Source organism: Haemaphysalis longicornis, unplaced genomic scaffold (assembly GCF_048455015.1).
Source record: "Haemaphysalis longicornis isolate Haplotype H1 unplaced genomic scaffold, Haemaphysalis longicornis Haplotype H1 scaffold_1, whole genome shotgun sequence".
Classification (NCBI taxonomy): domain Eukaryota; kingdom Metazoa; phylum Arthropoda; class Arachnida; order Ixodida; family Ixodidae; genus Haemaphysalis; species Haemaphysalis longicornis.
Genome location: NW_027526203.1, coordinates 111,484,839 through 111,506,627, shown reverse-complemented (window position 1 = coordinate 111,506,627; position 21,789 = coordinate 111,484,839). Strand labels below are relative to the sequence as shown.

The 21,789-nt window shown below is 47.8% G+C and overlaps 1 protein-coding gene across 4 annotated transcripts in view; it reads left to right on the top strand.

The window, feature by feature from the left end:
- The window catches only part of LOC144179212 (uncharacterized), a 313,597-nt gene that overhangs the window by 69,089 nt on the left and 222,719 nt on the right, over window positions 1–21,789 (top strand). For 3 of the 4 annotated variants that reach the window (XM_077707500.1, XM_077707507.1, XM_077707480.1), the window contains exon 2: window positions 7,060–7,345. In XM_077707500.1, the coding sequence (XP_077563626.1) occupies window positions 7,223–7,345 (123 nt within the window). In that variant the 5' untranslated portion in view covers window positions 7,060–7,222. Of the gene's footprint in view, window positions 1–2,217; window positions 2,264–7,059; window positions 7,346–21,789 lie in introns of all 4 variants that reach the window. The other variant, XM_077707490.1, reaches the window with a different exon arrangement.

The window sequence follows — 21,789 nt, the reverse complement described above, 5'->3', positions numbered from 1 at the left end:
CGGCTTTCCACGGTATGGTGACGCCATCTAGGTTCACTAACGGTAAACAAGGCTTTCCTGTCGGCTGCAGAGCTATGGTCTCTACAAATATTTCCAGGGACCATACCAGAGCGGTAAGCTTCTGTGATGTCATTGCACACCCCGAAAACACACGATTTAGCGGGAAAATCAACATTTTATCATAAATTGATTAATTTCTCAGTGAATAAAACATCGTTTGCATCCGGACAAGCGCTGGGGATACTATAAAACACGAAATCTTTCGGATAAAACAAACTTGTATTTTGTCTTCATGGCGCCTTTAAAACACACTTGCGAGCTCATCTCCACACGTTTCTTGATTGATTGTCGGGTTTAACGCGCCGACGCAACGCAGGCGATGAGGCGCGCCGTAGTGGAGGGCTCCGGATTAATTTTGACCACCTGGGGATCTTTATCGTGCGCCGAAATCTCTTACACACGGGCGTTTTTGCTTTTCGCCTCCATCAGAAAAGCGGCCGCCGCGGCCGGGAATCGAACCCGCGACCTCGTGCTCAGCAGCGCAACGCCTTAGCCACTGAGCCACCGCGGCGGGTCTCCACACGTTTCCCTCGAATAGATAGATCCCTGCCCACAAAGGCACAGAGGGTAATGAACGAGCTCACTCTCTGGCCCCCCGCGCTCATTCTCTGGGCAGCCTTGAGCCATGGCCTCAGAATACAACCCTCGGTAGGATAGAGCGATGCACCGCGAACAGCATCGCGATCATCTCGGCGACTTGCGGGTTGCAAGAACACTACTTCCCTTCCCTCCGAAATTCATGTTACGGAGACGCACTACATAAACCAGGCAGACGCGGACATTTTCCCTTCTCTGCGAACTCTTCCAGCATTACACACACAGCTATCCGCGCCGCCCGCAATGTCAGGTATGCGGCGGCTGTCTGGATAATGAACGCAGGTAATGGCGATGTGTACGGGCCACCTAATTTCCCACATTTCTCCTCCCAACTCTTTTTTGCTGGTATTCCATATTCGTGGTCTTCCCTATTCGTGGCTGTTTCCCCCGATAATCTACGGGCCACCCTGTGGTCCTGTTGGCTCCCCACATCAAAGCACTGTGTGACCCCTGCCAAGCCCTCTACATTCTGAGGACCGTGGGCCACCCCCACGCCGCGGCTCGGACTTATTTGCTAAGTAAAGCTTGCTGTCATCCCCCCCTTCATTTTTTCAAACGCGCCTGTGCACTGTAGTCGCCATCTTGCAATGGAGTCCCGAATCTCTATACACATAAATAAGCCTGTGCGAATATACAGTCCAGCGCCCCTAAATTGGTGTGGCACAGACAAGAGTCCTACTTGCTGTGAGAAACTAGCTCTTGTTTTGGCGACGCAACTTGCTGCCTAATGCTTTCAGTTAATTTGTAGCAGTCACAATGGTACACGCCGGCGTTATTGAAGCAGTTATCGCTGCGTAAACCGCTCCTCACGCGGAAATGAACACAGCCAGTGTGACGAACATCATTCGGGGAACACCACTCCTCGTGTTCTGACAGTGGCTACCACTGATCTTGGGGAAGCAAGAAAGCTATATGGCAGAAAGGCATGGCCTCCTGGAAATGTCTGATCGCCTTAGCTTGGGTGTTATTACCAGTGAGGAACCCACGTTTCATTTTAGAAGTATGTCTAGCACAATTGATGGCACCATAATACCCTGAGGAATTTCAACGACCACAAGTGGGTTTTCAGGCATTTAGAACAACGGAGGTCACTACAGTTCAACTTACGTTGTCGTGCATGGTCGGTATGCCTTCTGATTGCCACAAAACCTGTAGTTACATATGGTAACTGGTTTGGCTTGAAGATGAATAGCGCGCTGATACTTTTTGTTATAAAACGCAGCTATTCGCAGCATCACGAAAGCAAGGATCGAGTTCAGCAAATTCTCGAAGCTGCCAATACGTATACAGTGACCGACGCTGAATATGACAATAGTGAAGGTGCGGCCTAGTCAAGCCGTAATTACGGCTTTTTCTGCAGCTCTCTTTGTATGTTTTTGAGGCAGGAATAAACATTATTATTACATTATTATTATTACTTAGACAACATGAGAGATTGGTTTTGACGGAAGTCTGAACTTTCCATAGCCCTTTCAGAATTTTCATGACCGAGAAAGATGATTTAATTGCTAAAAGATCTCAAATTAAACAAACCAATTTAATTCCTCATTTTCCTTGCAGCAGTCCGATGAGTAAAGAACTGGCTGCTTTTGCACCTCGACAAAGGGTAAGTGAGCGAGGCAGAGGTGTGGTATAGCTGCATATCACATCAGGTGCCAAAGTCAGGTACGAACGGCTTCGTCAGCGTAGTTACAGTCAGTCGTGGCCTCCTGAACTGCCGCGTCCTTTGCTGCTTCGACCGCAAAGCAAAACCTGTCTGCATAAGCCTTGTCACTTCGTTGGAGAACAACATTAGATTTTTGTAAGTGCCTCGAGGGATGGCTATTGCGGACGTCAAACCTGAGCGCGCGTAGCTTACAAGCTTCACCAGGTACCGCTAGTATTTTAATGCTCCAAGTAAGGGTTATTGTATCTCTGTCTCTCCCTTTCTCTCTGTCCTTGTTCATGGTGGAACGACAGCCTGCTGTGGCCTCTAGGCATATTCCTCTCCAGATCCAGACGACATCAGCTATGTGGTTTTTGTCTATGCGAAACGGTGACTTCTCGCAATACGTAATCGCTCTTGGTAAACCGGCCGCCTTGAACTCGAATGTAAATGCCCCCGCATTGTGTCGGTTTTGAGAAGTAGTAAAAAGCACACTCATAATGACTCTTGTCGGCCTATTGCGCTCTTCAGCTGCATTGTCAAGCTTATGGAGAAGATGGCACTATTGCGCTGTGGCTGGGACCTGACTAACTGAATCGTGTACCCGGCGCCGAAGTCTGGTTTCCGAAAGGGTGTGAGCTGCATTGATAATGAGATTGTCCTTGAAATTCATGTCAAGCTGACTAAGACACGAGGGCAGACATCCGTCGCGGTCGTCTTGGGCATCCAAACGGCGTATGACCGCATACTTCACGAAGCTGTCTGCACGGTAAGGAGGAGTGCAGGCTCGACCAGCTAAATGTACGCCTAGATATCCGATCACTTCCGGGGCAGCTTTATACATCTACACGCCCAATGCTGTTTGGGAGGCATTCTCGTGCAATCAGAGTCGCGGAAGCTTTCAGGGGGCCCACTGAGGCTTGAACGTTTTAGCATCTCACGACGAAGTGCCTCTTTTGTAAGGCGTTGTATCATATGCGTTTCTTCCCGTTCGCGTAAACCTGAGGGACACCGCATCCGTCCTAGAGGCCATGAATGACGATCCACCGGAGGGACCGCACTGTTCTGAACCGCCTCCAGAAAGCACGCCATTTGCCCAACTGACACCGATAGCGAGGACCCGAGCTGTATTCAGCGTCCAGTGATGGTGTCTGTGATGATGTCTTTCAACTGCACCTCCAAAGAAGCACAAAAAGAAGACTGCTCAGGGCATCTTCGTGATAGAACACCTCGGCAGTGAAGCCGGTGCTTAAACTCCTTCTGCACGGGACCCCGTTTGTGCCGGAGGACAAGACGTACAACTTGAGGCTGCTCAAAAAGCAGACGCTCCTTCATTTCTCGACGCCACTGTGCACGTGAAAGACGACGAGATTAATTCCCAAAAAATATATTTACAAGCGACGAGAAACACTTTAGGACCCTGGAGCGTTTGTGAAAAATGCGGTCCCATGGTACACCAGATGAAAACACAACGGTAGGCATCATTTGTGACGTTTACGCGTCTATTACAGCGAACGACTTGCCGATACCAATGTAGCGTGCGGCGAAAGGTTTTGTCGTATAGTTCCATTAGTTCCAGAAGACTGGCTACGTCACCGCCGTCTGCATGCGGCAGCGCAATTGCATATTTCAAATGTACCCAGATGGCTGGTGACTGCACTGGAAATTCCCTAAAGTAACGGCCAATGCCCTCACGACGCGTCATCGAAGTTGTGTCCACGCCTAAAGAGGAAGGCAGCTGTCCTGAAGCAGACGGTGAGGGAATACCCCACGCACAATGAGGCCGCCGCGACGATACTGCATCGACGGCGCCACCGGTCTTGCTGTCGGGGGTCCTGAAAGTAAACCTAGCCCATTCTTCAGCTCACGGCTCCACGGCCATCAACAACTGGAACAAACACTTCCCCCACCGCCCCCCACGCTACCTCCGACGTCACCGGATTCGTTTATCCGGTACCCGCAGAGGTCCAGGAATCCTTCTTATTTGGTGTGCCCCCCCATCTCCGATTACACATCAGATTGAGTCCTAATCCGCAGCGCGGAAGTCAGTGACAAGATCTCCCGTTCCAACCTCATCTCTAGATCGCAAGTCGTTACAGTCTTGAGGTTCCTCATTAGTGCCATTTTCACATTGCACTCCAGCATGAATGCACATTCTGCGTCGAGTGCACTACAGACACTGGAGGCTCCGGATTCAGTACTCGCAAGCCCGGGGTAATAAATGCTCTGGCCCGCGTGTGTTCTTCATTGGGTACGGAAATTAAGGAAGCTTCCGTTTTTAAATGGAATGCCGGAGTGCCAATGTCGTGTCTAAACCTATTAAACTATGTCGGTGCGAGCTTCTCCTAACCGCTACACGCCGGGAGTTCAGCAAAGTCACTGTCTTCTTCAGACGTGAACTCACATGCGTTTACCATCCTGTGCAACCTTATAGGGGCAATGGGTACGTCTGCTTCACCATCAGAAAATGTAAGCTTATTTACGCGCTTGTTGGTGCACAAAGCGCCCGACATCGCGCGCTTTTAACACAAGAGGCTGGCGGCCATATTAGGCACAACGGCTGGTCTGTGGGTAACTACCGGAGATTCTAATGCACAACACTTGCTTTGGGGAAGCCCACGCGTCAACAATAGGGGCCTTCGATCATGGGTTGAGCTTCCTCAACGACGGAAGCGCCACTTTTTTACGCGGCACTACCTAGGGCTTGGACTTAAATTTTGTGTCGCGATGCATATCCGGGCGTGTCACAATTGTCTCCAGATTTCGACCAGCATAGTTAAATAATGCTTTCGTATTGTTACGGTGCATAAGGGGGTCTATTTACACAAGGAGACAGGAACTAGTGAGTTGAAGGAGACGGGCCCCTGGACGTTCCGGCAGTACGAGCGAGCACTGACTTCTGTCTCGTCTTCCGGCTATCCCGTACCGCTTGACACATGCCCCTTCAAGGGGATTGACTCGCATAACTGCGCAAGTCTCTGCCACTGCGTTCCATTAGTTTCCGACCATCGAAGTACAGTTTGATGCGTGGCAGTATTATTGCAACTCTTGGCTTCTTTGTTAGGAAAGGACTACGCAAGTGAACTTTACTGATTGTTTTGCATCGTATGGTAAATGAACGCCGTTCGCTTCGTTTGGTCTGCCGCTCGCTGGCTCGATTCATGACCGTGGAGCTGTAAGCACGCGTGTAACAAAGTATTCGCGTCCGTTAAGGAGGATAATTTAAAATGTCTTTTTCTATGATTTATCGTGAATATCCCGATAAGCCAGGACCGACATAGCGATGTTCATGGATATGGTGCATGGCTGGAGATAGCGGTGATAAAGGAAACAGTTTTAGGCGCCTATACTGGGCACTGGAAAGAGCCATTTAGCCAAGAATGGGCACCAAATACCGTCGTTAGGCACTTATATGCACAACTCGTGCTTCCTTCAGCAGCCTATCTTACGACAAATCTTTGACTTGCGGTAAGACAGTCTACAAGTCTTGCGCTGTACGAGAGTAATTTTACTTTTTTTGTAAAAACAACCTACATAAGAGTCCCAATTTTAACAGATTAGCTTGACATGCAGGGTGATTCGACAACAAAAGAAATGCCTAAAAGACATGACAAACCAGACCCATTTGTGTGATTTTATGCATGAAGTTGCACCTCATTTCAGTCAATAAATTGTGTCCGAAAAAACAACGCTCATTGTTCACACAAGTTAGGGGAGCGCGCTAGCACCTCGGGACGCTCCACGATACGATTCCATCTCAAAATCAGAGCGGTTGGTGCCCAGAACCTTCGGTAGTCCTTTTACACAGGGAATCCAGGAATTTCTTGTCAGACAAAATGGTAGAATGTTACACAGGAATAGCTCTTCAGCAACCGGCCATTTGGGGATGGTGGAGGATCTGTCCTCGGTCATGGTCAGAGTGGCGTCCAAGCTCTCAGCTGCGGTGATGCTTTCTGCTAAGAGTGTGAAATAAGCACACGAATGTGCCAAGCCACGTTTAAGTGTAGCGTGCTCGTAATAATTAAGGCTACGACGCTTTTGTCGGCTGAAAAGCTGTTAATACCACCTAGAGTGTTTCTGTAGTAATTTTTTGCCCTTAACCGAGTATTTTAAGGGGTACCAGTGGAACAGGCACAATCGGTAACTGCTGCTTGAAGACACAACGGCGCCCGGAAGAAAGATCTTAAACTCATTGACAGAGCAGAACAACCTCCTGAGCTCTTCACATCACAGAAAAATCTCATGGCAGTACAGGGCAATGCACTAATTCCGTAAAAATTACTGAGCTATTCTGTTCTGCAGGAGCAGATGACTAGCGAAGATGCGGGAATAACAGCAATCGGTATATGGACTATATACCGATTACCAATATTAGACCCCACGCAAGATCCTTTGCAACTAATTCCTTAATTGCTAGGTTTCCAAAAGCCCTTGATAGTTACCTGGCAAGGCTAATGACGGCTGTCACGACTAGAGTACTTGAAAAGTGCCGAGATGCTAATTCCTCCTCCTTTCCTCCTTCCTTCTTCGTCCTATACCTGCTGCATCTTGCTGGCTGGCGGTGTACCCGAGATGGGCGGAAGAATGGGCACGTGTTCGCGGCGTCAACTTAAATCTTTGATGTGGGATGAAATGGGCGGGCGTGTGTGTCTGGAGGGTGGTGGGTGTTTTATGAAGAGTGTGTGAGAATTACACGTAGCAGGCACGAGGCATGATCAATTGAACTTAGGAGCGTGGTGTGCCTTTTGTATTTGCAGGAGTCTTGCAGGAGAGATACGAGAAAAGCGATGCTGGTTTCTGAGTTGGCGCTGTCGTGTTTCGCGCCTTGAAGCGGCCCGAAACGAGTGAGGGTGGCCGTCCTGAAAGGACCGGACGCGTATCTTCGGGTGAAGCCCTCGCTGGGAGGGCGCCAAGGTGGCTATGATGGGAGCTCCGACGTACTTCATGGTGTCTCGGCGGTCGTTCTTAGCGGCCATATTGGTGGCAGCAGGAGCAACAATCCTCGCGCCACTGGGAGCCAGGGCGAATGACATGTTCGCCGAGGTGAGTACCGTTCATTTTAAAACTACTAATCTATGCCAGGGTCCTCACAGCTGCGGGCTGGACATGTGCTGAAGACAACCAAGCACAGATCACCAAGAATCAAAACGGGCTGGCGCGTTTGGCGCCTTCATTTTTTTACTCCAGAGTTTTTGCGGGACTCCATGGTGTGTGCAGTATATAATAACACGACGGTAGCGAGAGGTCATGCCGCATTCTTGGGAAGAACTTAAGCTGTGGTTCAAGGCATCGTGGTGCTTAGCCCGTAGTTTGCCGTTTGTGTGTGACCCCTCAAAGGATCTTTGAGATCCCAATGGATCTCTAAGGGATCTACAGTAGAAACTATCCTAACTCATCGGTCTTTACCATCGACCTTGCAGAAGGCGACGAAAGCCCTTGTACGTTTCCCGAGCGAAACGAACTTGCATGGAAGACTTTAGTGCCCGAAACTGGACTAGAGTGCGCGCCTTCCCACTCCTATCTCTTCCTCTTTTCCCGCCCTCTTTTTTATCCCCTGAACCCCACTCCCCCAGTGTAGGTTAGCAAACCGGGCTCTACACCTGGTTAACCTCCCGGCCTTTCAGTCCTTTCTTTTTCCTTCCGAAGGCCCCCTCAAGGGATCCCAACGTGATTTTAAAGCAAAGCTCCAACTACACCTCACGAGTGTTCCTGAAGCCCCAGATACTCATTCGACACCGTATAAATACAACTGATACGCACATGCAAGTTCCATTTTGCGACCAGATGCCCCCTTCATCAAAAATCCTTATTACCTGCGTAATAAAAAGCAGTCACAGATAAAAGACACTCCATGGTTAGGCGCGCCTTTCATATGTGATAACCTCAAGTCCAAGACTCAATTCAAAGGTCCTAGAATCCCTTCTAAACGAGCACACCTGTGCACATTAGGGTAGCGGTTATATCACAGGTCTCCAGAAAGGCGAAACGAGTGATAGGTGCATCTAGCGGATTCCGCTTGGTGAAATTTTTCATGCGAAATACTTCTATACCTCGTGGGCCGAACAATTCCTCGAAACATTTGAGTCTGCTCACGGGCTTTGAAAGCGAAAGCATTGACTTCCCCTGGCGATTCTAATGAGACTTCCTTACTGCTACATCTTGTTTGCGCCTATTCGTTCACTTTTGTTTCTTCGTCTTGTGGCACGAATTGCTTGGACAGGCAGATTGGCGACAGTTCACGCCACAGCTTCCTCCGAATAACAGTTCTCCGTGGCCAGCGTGCACCTGTTATACTCGCGTTCCGCCAAGTTCATCTGCCAAGCTGCAAGCACTAGGCTAGCTGGCGTTCTGCCGCTGGCAGCGCGGTGCTAAAGCAGGCGGCCGAATGCCCATACGCACTAAAATATGTTTTTCTGTTTACTCTCTACAGCGGTGGCCATTTTCTGTATCGGTCAGCAATAGCGATGTCGTTGACCGTCCACAGCGAAAGGCACCAAGAAGCCTCGCGAAGCGCAGTCCGTGGGCATGACAGGCGCCCCCTGCAGTCACACGGGATGCTGATTGTGCGGAAGTTGGGGTGTGGAGGGGAGGTGGCTGCGTTTGTATAATACTAAATAAAGCAAATTGATAGAACGAAATTCCCCTGGGGCACTGAATTCAGCTTACGTGTCCCCTGGAGAAACCACAATGCTTTCGCATTCAAAGCATGTAAGCACACTTAAGGAGAACTTGTTGCTGGGCGAGTTCGTTTCGGTCTAAGAGCATACTGAGTAGCGCAAAAAACAACGCACAAGAAATAGCGCCTGTTCATGTCCTCTTTTTTGTGTGTTGTTTTGTGCGCTACTCAGTATGCTCTCAAAGAATACTTAAGTGTCCCGGAAAATTTCCCCTTTCGCGACCAACTCGATGATTATGATGATGATGATGATGATGAGATAGTTTAATTCGTAATTGAAACAAGACAAAAAGTCTGGCCTGCCAAGTCCACGTAGGAATTGAGTGGCAAAGCCTGGGAATCATAGAAACCAAAGACCCTAAGAAAGTGCATGGCAGGTAAAAGAACAACAAATTTGGACAATCGAAGTCTACATAAAGTTAAGTGGCAAATACACACAGAGAGGAAGCTGTTGCTGCGTTTGTACATTTAGTATCTATTTATCAAAAACTTATTTAGTTTGCATCTTGAATTTATGCTAGAAATATCACCACGCAGTTGGCTGAACGCACGCGGAACATAATACAGTCTCGTCCTACGTCCATAGCTTGCATTGCAACGGGAAAGCAAGTCAAGCTCTTTTGGTCGGAGATTACGCGTGGGGATATACAACTGTTCAAAGTTATCTGACCAGAACTGTTTTAAAATACTTGTTTCGCTCAACAAAAAATAAAAGTTCCGTAAACATAAAGATTTGAAAACGTCACTCTTGCATTCAACATTTCCATCGTAACTAATGTTTGTTTACAAATAACGGAGAATTGAATCAACCATATGTATCCGGCGTATTGCACAAAATCCGTACACTGTGATCCCGTATCGAAGTAAGCTGTAGACCAAAGAATGTACTACAGTTCTACGAACAGACAAGGGCGTAAAGTACCTAGTGTTGTCCAAAACACAAGAAAAAGAGCGGGGTTTTCGACAAATGTACGCTAAGTGAGTATTTAATAGAAGGTGTATTTAATAGAAGGTGTATTTAATAGAAGGTGTATTTAATAGAAGGTGTATTTAATAGAAGGCGTATATGGAGAGCAAGGTCAAGGGGAGCAATGATAGCCGTGCAGAAACACAGGTTGATCGAGACGGAGGGCGCCAAAGTGGAAGGATAAAATGGACACTCGATTTTGAGTCACATACAAAGTGGAAGGATAAAAACTGTTGCCAAATCAAAATTACTCACGGGCCCACCTGAATAAACGCTTGCATGGCTTGAGATGCATCGTAGCAGAAAAACGCGCTGAACGCTGTTTTAGCCCGCATTATTTGCACTAAAACGAACGTTACGCCTGTTTCCCCAAATACACAGTCACCCAATACGTTGAAACCCCTGTTAGCTAACGCGGAGGATACTTTATTTTTGGTGTTAAACTGTAGAGGTTAATCAAACTGAACTGCAGCGGCATGAAACTTGGTAGATAGCAACACTGGCCGCATAGCCGCACCTACCATAATTTCTCTAACCCAGCGCCGTTAATTAGGCGCCTCATATGAGTGCCACGGAGGAGAAGGGAATTGAGCTTACTGTGATGAAGTAGCGATCTCGTTACGCTCGAGAAAACGAGCACCTCCAACATCGAAAAGGGTGTATGCAGCCACCGCTTAGAAAAACCCGAACGTAGAGAGCAAAGAGACTTCGCCGGACGAACTTCATCTACGCATTGGTATATATATTTGACGTCATACTCTGATTAACTAAAAGTCATGACCACAGTGTTTTAAAGATGGCCTGTATGCGCTTGTGGGAAAGCAGGCGCTAAACGCATTTCCATGCAATTCTGTGTATTAGCTCTTGTCGCAGCAAAAGTGGAACTGCCGAGGACGCGGCTTCGATATTCGGCCGTAACATTTCATAGCTAACCTCCCTCTCATATCGAACTGCCCTTTCCAAAGAACACGCCTTCTCCAGACGAATACTTTTCCCAATCCCGCAAAACTCAACCTTATTCCCCCTTCTCTATACCCCTCCTTAGGATGCCCTGCATGCGTTGCCCTCGCCACCCTTGCTCACATCGTTTGTGGGTGCCCTAAGGACCCATTTCCTTAAATGTCCCGTGAAGAGCATTAGGGAGAGGTGCTCGGGAGCTCTTACCTACAGAAGCAAACCGCGCTGATCAACAGTGCTGTAGTCGCCACCCGGCGCAATCCGAAGAGGAGAAAAGCGAACGGAAAGGCCGAGAGGTTATCCAGGCTTAGAGCCCGGATTGCTGCTCGGCACTGGGGAAGGGGTGTGCAGGGGATGAAAGAGGGGATAGCAGCGGGGCCGCGCGCACACTTTACTCCCTTTTTGGGGGCCCTACAGCTCCTTGGACCATAGTATGCTGAACAAACCGTTTCTTCATCTGACGGAGAACGAAACACGTAAATAGCTGTGTGTGGGATATTCGGGCGTGCACGCTAAATATTTTCACGAAAAACATTTTTACGGTAGACCTCAAAGCAGAGTTGTAACTATGACGTGCGTCTCGTGGACCGACAAGCCGGTATTTGATTTCAATGTGACGTCAAATCATGCACCCCTCCGTCTAACGACGACGATGGTTGAACGCGAAGCTTTCTCGTGATGGATTATTTGGTTCGCCAATCCCACACTGCGAGTATGTGCAACTGTGGAGGTAAGCACCACTTTTCTAGAACACCCACAGCAACTATCGGGTGTGAACTCCGTAGACCTAACGTTTGGCTTCGGGGTGCACGGCGCGAATCCTGTATCTGCTGCATGGCGTTCGGTTCGACCATGTCTAAATGGAGCAAAATTGGGTCGTCTAGCTGGGAGCGAACTAGTCGAACAAACTTGTTTCGCTCGGTGGAAAGCGGAGGTCTCGGGCTGTGTCATTTATTTCTAAGACAAGTTGTGTCTAGGTTCTTCCTCCTGCGCGATCAAAAGGATCTATTCTTGCACACGGTGATACAAGTCAAAATGAAAAATAGGTTGCCCAAGTTTGTTGTGTCCTCAAGTGATGTATTCTGTCCTCATGTCCGAGGATACTTCGGGAAGCTGTACTTCCGTTTCAATTTCTTAAAAGTACGTTTTTATAATTAATGTTTGTGTTCAGTCACTAAGAAACGGTTGTATAGGGATCTATTTGATAATGTTCTTCCTATCCCACTGTACAGATCACTGTATGTACTCTAAATGGTCAGGGCTGGACGTCCTCAAAAGGGTAAACAAATGGCTATAAAACCAGCAATGAAAATCTTTCTTTAAGCTGCATTGGGACACTCTACCAGTTGCAAGCTGGTTCGCGGGGAAGGGAATGTTTATGCCATGGCCCACGAACTGTAGGATAAGGCATTTGGAGCCCTTGATCATGTATTCATTGATTGCTGGGACCTAATTTTTCATTGCGAAGACTACAGCGGACACTGAAAAAGGAATTATTAATCACGCCCCACGGAATCCAATCACGTCCCATGCGACGCGATCATGGTTGTAGGTCTCCATAGTACATGGAAAACAAGAATGGCCGTGAATCATTCTGATGTGAATGCGCGACATGTAGGACAGAACTTCATCGAAAGTATTGTGTATGTATGGGATGCGCATCGCACTACGACGGAACCGCCTGAGTGGTTGCCAGTTCTCGATTAGTTAGTTTCTTTAAGGGCCAGCTGCAACGAAATTTGCCTGCACCAAATTCTGTATGCATGTGTGGTACTTACCACTAAAGTCTCTTGTGACCGAATTTTAAACTCCACACGCCCGCAGTATTTTTATTAGATCCGTTAGAAAACAGGCCACTTCAGCCGACGCAGCACCTAGCGGAGTGTCGCCTCAACTGGTCGCGACTACGGTGAACTTCCGGATGTGACGTTCCAGTCAGGACTTCCGTGCTGCCATCGTCTCTCCTCCGTAGCCCTTTTCCCTCTTACGTGCGGCCTCTCGCGAGTGAACAGCGTAACTTGTGCATCTTGCATGAATAATTGCTTTCGCGCGCTTACAAAATGCGAGAAGATGAAGAAGCTTTGGGTTGCCGAGACAGAAAGAGCAAACTGGAAAAGTGGCGGGGCCGGTAGACGCGAGGCGGTACGCCTTCAGCGGGCGAATACGGCAGCTGCACAACGGCGATTTCGTGGTTGCGTCGTCCGCAGGAGGCTCTCGTCGGCTCCACGAGCACGCGAGACGCGAGTACGGCCTACGCGACACGATACGCTCTTGGCGCGGCTGGTCGGTGGGTCGGGCGCGCTAACGAGCACTGCATCTCTACGGTGCACTCCAAGCTCGCGGCCGGCCGGCTCTACGTGTGCGCAATAAGCGAGAACTGCCGGCGCGAGACACTTCGCTGTTGTTGCAGCTGGTCGGGGTTCTGAATAGTACTGAATAATACTGATCGGCGCACCGCACGATCGCGGCCGGTCGACTCTTCGAGAGCGCGAGTGTCGCGAATATGGCGGACGCGAGGCGGTTCGCTGTTTTTTTTATTATTATTCACCAAGAAGTTGTCCAAAATACATAACAGAAACTGTTGGGCCAATAGCCGAAGCTAGTTTAGGCCCATTACATAAATACATAATACAGCAGCAAACATTAAACAGTTGAGTGAAAAGATACTGATTACAAAACAATGCACGAAGACCAAATTATTATAAAAAATTGAACAGAACAAAAAAGGAACCGGGGTTCATGCGATGTTGGATAGGTAGTACCTTTTTAGTGTAAATACAAAATTATTAGCTGTTTTTATTTCTATAGGTGAAGTGTTCCAAACTTTTGCTCTGTAATATTGTAGTAGCCATTGACCATAGGTATTTCGGGTTACAGGCAAGTTAAAATTCACGTTACTAGCATTTCTAGTGTTCCTTGTAGGTAACAAAAACATTTTATTGAAAAAGGATGGCAATGAAAAATAATTTTGTTGTCAACTATACAGACCTTCATTGCACGGACAAGCAAGAATGGAAGTATTTGAAGCTCAGAGAATAACAGACGGCTGCGAACACAAGAGTTAGAAAATGGCATAATACGTAATGCTCGTTTTTGAAGTCGAATGATGGGATCTAAATAAGCTTGATATGGGAATGCCCAAGATTCGCAACAATACGTCAAGTGACAATGAAAGAGTGAGTAGTAAATAACCTTCAGAGCTGAGATACTGAAGTACGTTCTACTTCTTAAAAGGGCGAAACAGGACGATGGAAGTTTAGTGGAGATCATTTCTATACGCCCTTTCCAGTTTATATGGCAGTCCAGAGTCACGCCTAGATATTTGATGGAGTCAGCTTGCTCCAGCAAACAAGTATTAAAATATATTTTCATGGAGTCTGCATCAAATTGCCTATGTGGGGAACTGAAAAGAATGTACTTCGTTTTCGAACTGTTTAGAGTTAATTTATGCCCGTTAAGCCAATTTGATAAGCGCAACAACTCATGATTTATCGCCCTTACTACATGTTCAGCTGATTTTCCACCCACTATAATTGCGGTATCGTCCGCATACATTATGACCTTGGATGACGTGAAATACTTAGAAAGGTCGTTTACGTACAGGGAAAATAGCACCGGACCGAGGACCGAGCCCTGAGGGATACCTGTTGAGATTTCTAATTGTGATGATGAAGCATCGGCAACAGAAACATACTGTTCGCGATTGGACAAGTAGCTGGAAAAGAATTCTAGGGTGCGTCCCTGAAACCCGTAGTTTTCTAAAATTTCCAAGAGAATCGAGTGCGTTACAGAGTCGAAGGCCTTTTTGAGGTCAAGAAAAAACACACCCGCTATTTCGCGGTTATGTAAGAAGGAATACACTTCTTGAGTTAATGCCATTACAGCAGAGGACATGAACCTTTTGTAGTAAATCCATGTTGGGCTGACGTTATAATGTTATTATGTTCTAAGTATTTTCATAGAAGAACAGAGGTAAGTTTTTCAAACACAGTGTTTATAACGCTCAAAACGGATATTGGCCGATAATTGCCTGGTTCATTACGGTCACCGCTTTTGAAAATTGGTGACACTCTTGCTACTTTTAGGTTGTCAGGGTATACCCCTTTAATTATGGCATAATTAAACAGAGGACGTAAATGGGGCCCAAGTACATCAATATTGTCCTTCATTACACGAACGGCTATACCATCATGACCGGCGGCTTTCCTGTCTGTCAGCATTGATATCACGTTCACAATTTTAGGATAGTCAATTTCGTCAATCGTAAAGGAGCATGTCATCGCGTTGCCGCTTGCATCCCATTGCGTTGAAGGAACCTGGCTAGCTAAGTGCGACCCTATGGTAGTAAAGTATGAATTAAATTTTTCTACGGTACTACAGTCGAACACGGATATATCGAACTCCAAGGGGATCGCAAATTAGTTCGATATATGAAAAATTCGATATAAAAAATATGGGCTCTGAGACCTCACCTATGGCGGACGATCACTTACCGATCGTCGCACTCAAGAATGACAACTAATTCCGCACTCACGACGCAACATGACAATTTATTTCCGTGAAAAAAAAATCGCTGATCTGGGCCTGCTTCTTCGTCCTGGAAATGAAATTAAAGACGCTGGTCTCGATCTTCTCGAGGCTGCACAACTAGAAAATTCCAGCAGCACGCTGCGCCTTCGCACACCACGCACAACACGCACGCAAAAGAAGAACAGCGCGCACGCACCACAAGAACTTTGATGGTAACAATTCCAAGGCTTTCTGAACGGACTCCAAGAAAGCGCTCGCGATGGTCATCTCCGAGAAAAATAGTGATCTCCGAAAGGTGCGGGACAAATCGCCAAACAGTAGCAACAGCAGCAAAATGCAAAAGGAGGCCGCCAGCGCCTTCGTTCCCTCTTTCCATTCCCGAGACGACATCGGGGGAAGAGACCCAGAGAGAGAGAGAAAAAACCTCTTTTTCGGCAAGCCGGGGAACGTACGCAGCCGCAAAAAAAAAAAAGAAAAAAAAAGAAAGGACGTGCGCAGTCGGTGCATCCCTACCTCGCACTGTTACATTTTCCGAGCGTTCGGGCTTGTGTGCCTAGAGAGATTTAGCATACCGGGCCCCGTCCACTAACGCTACGGCGGCCGGTAGCGGGGCCCGACTGGGCAAGCGCAAATTCGTTCCGGTAGGGGGGATTAGTTCCGCGAGCCAGTCTTCGCCATGCCCGCGCATTCTTCCACATCCTCTTCAACCTCAATCGGGAGTGCAGCGACCGCCGAAGAGCACCTTCCAACTCGCGCGGAGTTCGATATACCCAACGTCGGGAAAAATACGGTTCGATATAAACGTACGAATTCCTATACTTTTACACAGAATTTTCAAGGGGATAATTTATGAGTTCGATATAGACAATAATTCGATATACCCGTGTTCGATATATCCGTGTTCGACTGTAGTATCAACTGAGTCTGGAATGACAGAAGTTTTAGTGGGTTTGCCTACAACGTTATTGATAACATCCCACATTTTTTTAGCCTTGCCTTGCGCTTGCTGCACCTGTGAAGTATAGTATAGTTTCTTTCTTTTTCGTATCTATCTACCACTTTGTTCTCAGCGAGTCGGAATTTCACCTCGTAGAAGTCGTTCTGTTTATGTAGTTTCCATTTACGATACCACGCGTTTCGTTCTTTTATGGCGTTCAGTATGGGCTTTGTCATCCACGGGCAGAGTGGTTGCTCGTACTTACAGCTATGGTGGGTTGTGCAGCTGGAAATTATGGACGATAAAGAACTAACAAAGCTGAAAAACTCTGTATGCACGTCTTCAGACAAGATGTCATGATAGTGCGTGTTTTGGAGCTTACTGTGCAGCTGGGAATAATTGATACTCGCATTCGTAGTAGGTTTCTTGTTATCGGGAGCGGCCTTATCAGTGCGAAGCAAAGCAAACACAGGGGAATGGTCGCTAATGCATTCATCGTAAACGCCAGCAAAGACTGAGTCCTTGTTACTCAAAATATGGTCAATGGTCGTGGCGGTATTTTTTGTGATTCTGGTAGGCACATTATTCAGATTATGAAAACTATATGACTGCAGAAGTAATGTGTAATCAATGTTTTGTCCCGCTGAGGTGTCAATGTTAAAGTCGCCTGTAATTAGTACAGGATGCTTATTGCCGAAGCTCAAAACGTTTATAATATTTTCCATTCTGTCAAGGAAGAGCGGTACCCTATAACTTAGAGGTCGATAGACGACGCCTACAACTGTTCCAGATGTCAGTGTTACGAATATGGTTTCTGAGACATCGTCAATAACCGATACATCTTGTCTAACGTTATACCGCCCGGAAGACTTGATAAGAAGTGCTACTCCACCACCATGCGATGATGTATCCCTACAAGATGACAGAAAATTACAACCATGGAAATAAATGTGCTCGCCGTCCTTCAACCATGTTTCGGATAAAGCAACAACATCGAAACTAAACTGGTGCCTGCTCAGAAAATTTAATACCAAGTTCTCGTTTTTCCGCAGACTTCGAATATTACGGTGAACGACGGAAAAGTATGAATGCTTGCAAAACTCTCGTTTAGCCTGGCTACAAGTAAAGGCCATATGAAGCTAGATGTGGTACCATAGAGAAGTTGCAGACATTTAGTTTACTTTAGCAAGGTCCTCCTCAGTCGCTTCGTGTAGAACCCGAGAATTCTGGGTCTTCCTCATCAGGATTTTGCCTTAGGAGAGCCAAGCAAATTTCCAATTCATTTCTCTTTCTTTCTGCACCGCCTTACCAAGGAGCACCTTATTCTCTGAGCACAAATGTTCGTTCACATACACTGGCTCGTTGCTTTCGTACCCAAGCGTAGATGCCAAGAGCCTCTGCGTACGTGCCCTCTGTAGAATTTCATCTCTTTTCGTCCTCAAGATGAATTTCACAACAATGTTTTCTTGGTTGTTTTTTTTTTTAGTTGGAACGCGGTGAATCGTATCGATGTCGTCTGAATACAGCTTAGCTTTTAACGTAGTAGCAATCGTTGCCATTACGTCAACCAATGACTCTTCGGCAGAGGAAGGCACGCCTTTTACCTCCCTCCAGGTTGTTACGCCTGCTGTATTGTTTCAGTTCCACGATTTCTCTGCGCATGTCCTGGACTTGCTGCTGCAGCAGCTTCGCTTCAGCCCCTTTTTCCTTCTGCTGTTCCTTTACCACTGAAAATTGCGCGCGTGTTCTTTTGACGTCAGTCTGTAATTGTTCGAAGGTCTTATTCATGAATGCCATGGATTTTTTTACCTCCTGTATTTCATCTAGAGAAACCTTGTTATCTGCTGTACCCTTGATGTCGTTTCGAATGCCAGTGGTGACCTTTCCGATCCCTAGCGCCAGTTCAACAAGAGCCTTGGAGAGTTCCTTAATGTTCGAAGGGGGTTTGTCAGCGAGCGCTTGGCCAAGGGTTTTCAAAGGGTTTGTCGGTGGATCCATGGACATTGCTAATGAAATCAAGTGAGCAAAACAAGCGGAGCAAAACAAACGAAGTGATCCAGGAGCCCTTGCTATAGTTACAGAAATAAAATATGTAAAGACATACCTGAAATAGGTAAAGCACACGCTTAGTGCCACCGACGTGATTGCGGCTGCCTGGATCGCTCCGTTATGTCTCAGTGCTGCGTCGCTCCGATCTCTCACTGTTGTCGCGGCCGGTCGAGGCGTGAACAAGTATAGTACATATATTCTTAGCACGGCAGGGAATCGATTTAGTTCAAACGATTTGCGTGCGTCTCGTCGTGATGAAACAAGTCGGCCTGGCTGTTTAAGCTAGCCGATCGGAGCGGTGACTCCGAGATTCTTTTCTAGTTTTCGCTAGCGCATATCAGCTTTGCACGGGGTAGAATATCGGGTCTCGCGTTGCTTAAAGTGCACGCACGAAACGCCTTTCGTCGCACCGCCGGCGTCCCCGGAGCCCCATGGCTCTGCGCTGCCGCTAACCCATCCTTCCTATTCGTGACCTGCAGCGCAGACACCTGGCTTCAGTAATCATTACATGTGTTTCGCCGCACTACAGACCTGTATTACGCACGTTGGCGCAACCAGAGCTTAGCAGTAGCGGCAGTTTTCTTGCGCCGGAGGCTGCAGCTTCGACGTTATTTTCAACTCTGTTAATAATCCGTGTGCAAACGAATCCGTGCATGAGCTAAAAGTGTGACGACCAGCGGCTCGAAGCCGTTTCATTTATGTCAGGGGTCGGCAACCTTTCGAGGTGGAGGGCCGAGATGCATGAATCCGACACGGCAAGGGCCGGACGGCAAATGGGGCGGGTGAAGCGGGGCTCTGTTTGCACCGGTGCAAAGAAAGGAAGTAAAGACGTTTTCTGTTTAGGCGTGTAGATGCCAAGTGGAAGCGAACTTGCTTTGTTCCTGTCTCACCCCATTTGAGGTTAGAATTCACCTTCTCAAAAGTTTCACCTTCTCAAGTGACAAGGGGCGGAGGGATATGATGCCGTGCTGGGGGCCGCATAATACTTCCTCGCGTGCAGCCCGCGGGCCGCGATTTGGCACCCCTGATATACATGGTTTTCTGTGTACGTAGACATCCAAAAAATTAGCAGTGGCTTAGCTCGGCTATGCCAGGATATACGTAGTTTGAGTTAAGGTTCAGCTGGTAATTATTAGCTTTCCTGGTTGTCCAGGATTAGCTTGATTATCATGCTTACCACTGCTTAATTATCATGCTTACCGCATTATGTGCCACATGTGTATTTCTCGAGCGGCTCTGGCGCAGCGTCATCAATCGCCCCAGAGCTAAGCTGGTTCCACAGCGCACGCTGATATTGCTGCGACGCACGAGCCATCGGTTCCACACCCGGCCACCCCTCGCATGATCATCAAGTGGACCGGGCCGCCACGTGCGGGACGGTGGTCGGCGAAGACGCTGGGCGCGTGGGGCGTGTGAGAGACGCCGGGCAGCGAGCAACGTTTTGTGCACCGTGGAACGTCACTGCTTCTAGCGCATGCGCAGCACGGCTCTCCAGGAGCCACGCGAGACTGCTCAACCTCGGCCAGTGTAGCTCACGCTACAAAAATGCTGTCAAAAAGCTATGAAACACGGGAACAGGGCGCCAGTCAGAGCAGCGCTTTAAGAAGCTCTATAGCCACTTATCGGGACTAAGTAGTCTCTGAAGGTTGGCACACAATATCTACGCGTCCGATAGGTCCTCATTCACAGCGACACTCCAAAACAATTGCGCAATTCGCCCATAAAGCCGCTCCGGCGCTCGCCGATGCGCCCCGGCCCATTGAAGGCCACGGCGAGAAACGCGTCCGAAAAGGCCAGCAATGCCGAGTGACGTCACATCGTCCAATATGGCTGCTCCCAGGCCGCCGCTCTGTAAACCGTGTATAGTGCTCAACACTACATTTTGTGTACATGTCTCCGAGCTTTCAGCTTCTGCACGAATCATCGCGATAGCTGTGTTCACCTTTTACCGGACCAGTATAGGCGCGTCTCAGCGCTCACAATGAAGCAATAATGGTTGCACGAACTTCCCAACCCCTTCTCGCGCATATTTTGAGTTATCGAAGAATCTGCCGACCCCAACACATCGAATGCGCGCCGTCTTCACACAGGCAGCCGTGGGAGAATCCGCCGGCTGCGCCCACTCGATTCCTGAGTGGACCGTCACTTGCGGGCGGTCGTAATAGCCGCCCTTTTTTTTTTGGAGTTTCGGTTTGAAAAACAGCATTTTTGATCTTCGTTTAAGATGCGTCGACGCATATTTGGGCCTCCGAAGATTGTACGCAGCATCTTTCGAAGTAATACTACCGGGAAAGAGTGCGTTTAAGGTGCCGAAAATTTCGTTGCAGTTGGAATTTCAGAAAATTTTAATATAAAGGCGTCGGTGGCGAAATCACTGATGCGTTATTTTAGTGTTCGTGTTGAGTAGCTGTTTTATGTCTAAGCAGGCAATGCAGAAAAAAAAGTCGAAATGGAGCAATTGGATAGACGCCGGCTTCAGAAGGCGAGGACCTCAGGTTCGATTCCGGCTATGGGACGCGTTTTTGCTTTGATTTCACCCCCGATCATTCATCATCATCGTCAGAGAAAGTTGCTGTTCCTCCAGGGTGGTATTGGCGTACAACGGCCCCAGTGAGCACACCAAAAGGTCGCTTTAAAAACCTTACTTTCGCCGAACTATTTCTAGGATTCCGCGTTTTGTTTCTGACAACACTTACTCGGTTTACGTGGAACGGCGTTCAAGTGACCTCAATAAAGACCGTAGAAAAAGGAAGCCTGACGGTAATAAAAGCAGAAGAATTAACGGCGATTCACGGCAGCAACTTGCGTCGTCGGCGCAAAGAATAGCAAAGCGAATTCAGCAGTCACCCAGTCGAAGTCCCGGTGTACACTTAGCAACGCTGGTACAGGTTTGATCCCATTTTTATTTATTTTATTTTATTTTATTTGGGAACGTTTATTTTTTTTAGCAAGGAACCGGGTTGCGGTTTCGCTGCGGTCGGTCAGGGTTGCGGTCTCCTAAACCCACTCCCCTCTATAATGCTGTATGCCCTGAGGGTACAATAAATAAATAAATAAAAAAAGAACGTTGCGGAAGAGGGAAGAACTGCTGCTGCCATTAGATTCAATCAGGGTGTCTTTTTTAGTGTGAAAATATTAACTGGCCCATCGAGTTTTAGGGGCTAAGCACCTTAGGGGCTCGGGCTGTCTGCGTCTCCTGTCGTCGTTTCCTGTAGTCACGGTACTAAAACACCGGGACACTCGTTTTCCGACGTCTCGCGCTAGAACGTAACCCGCACTAAAAGAAAAGTGTGCAATAGATAAAACCGGTTCGAAATAAGCTATCATGATGTAAAGATTTGGGGAACGCTCCCTGCCCCTTCAGCAATCGT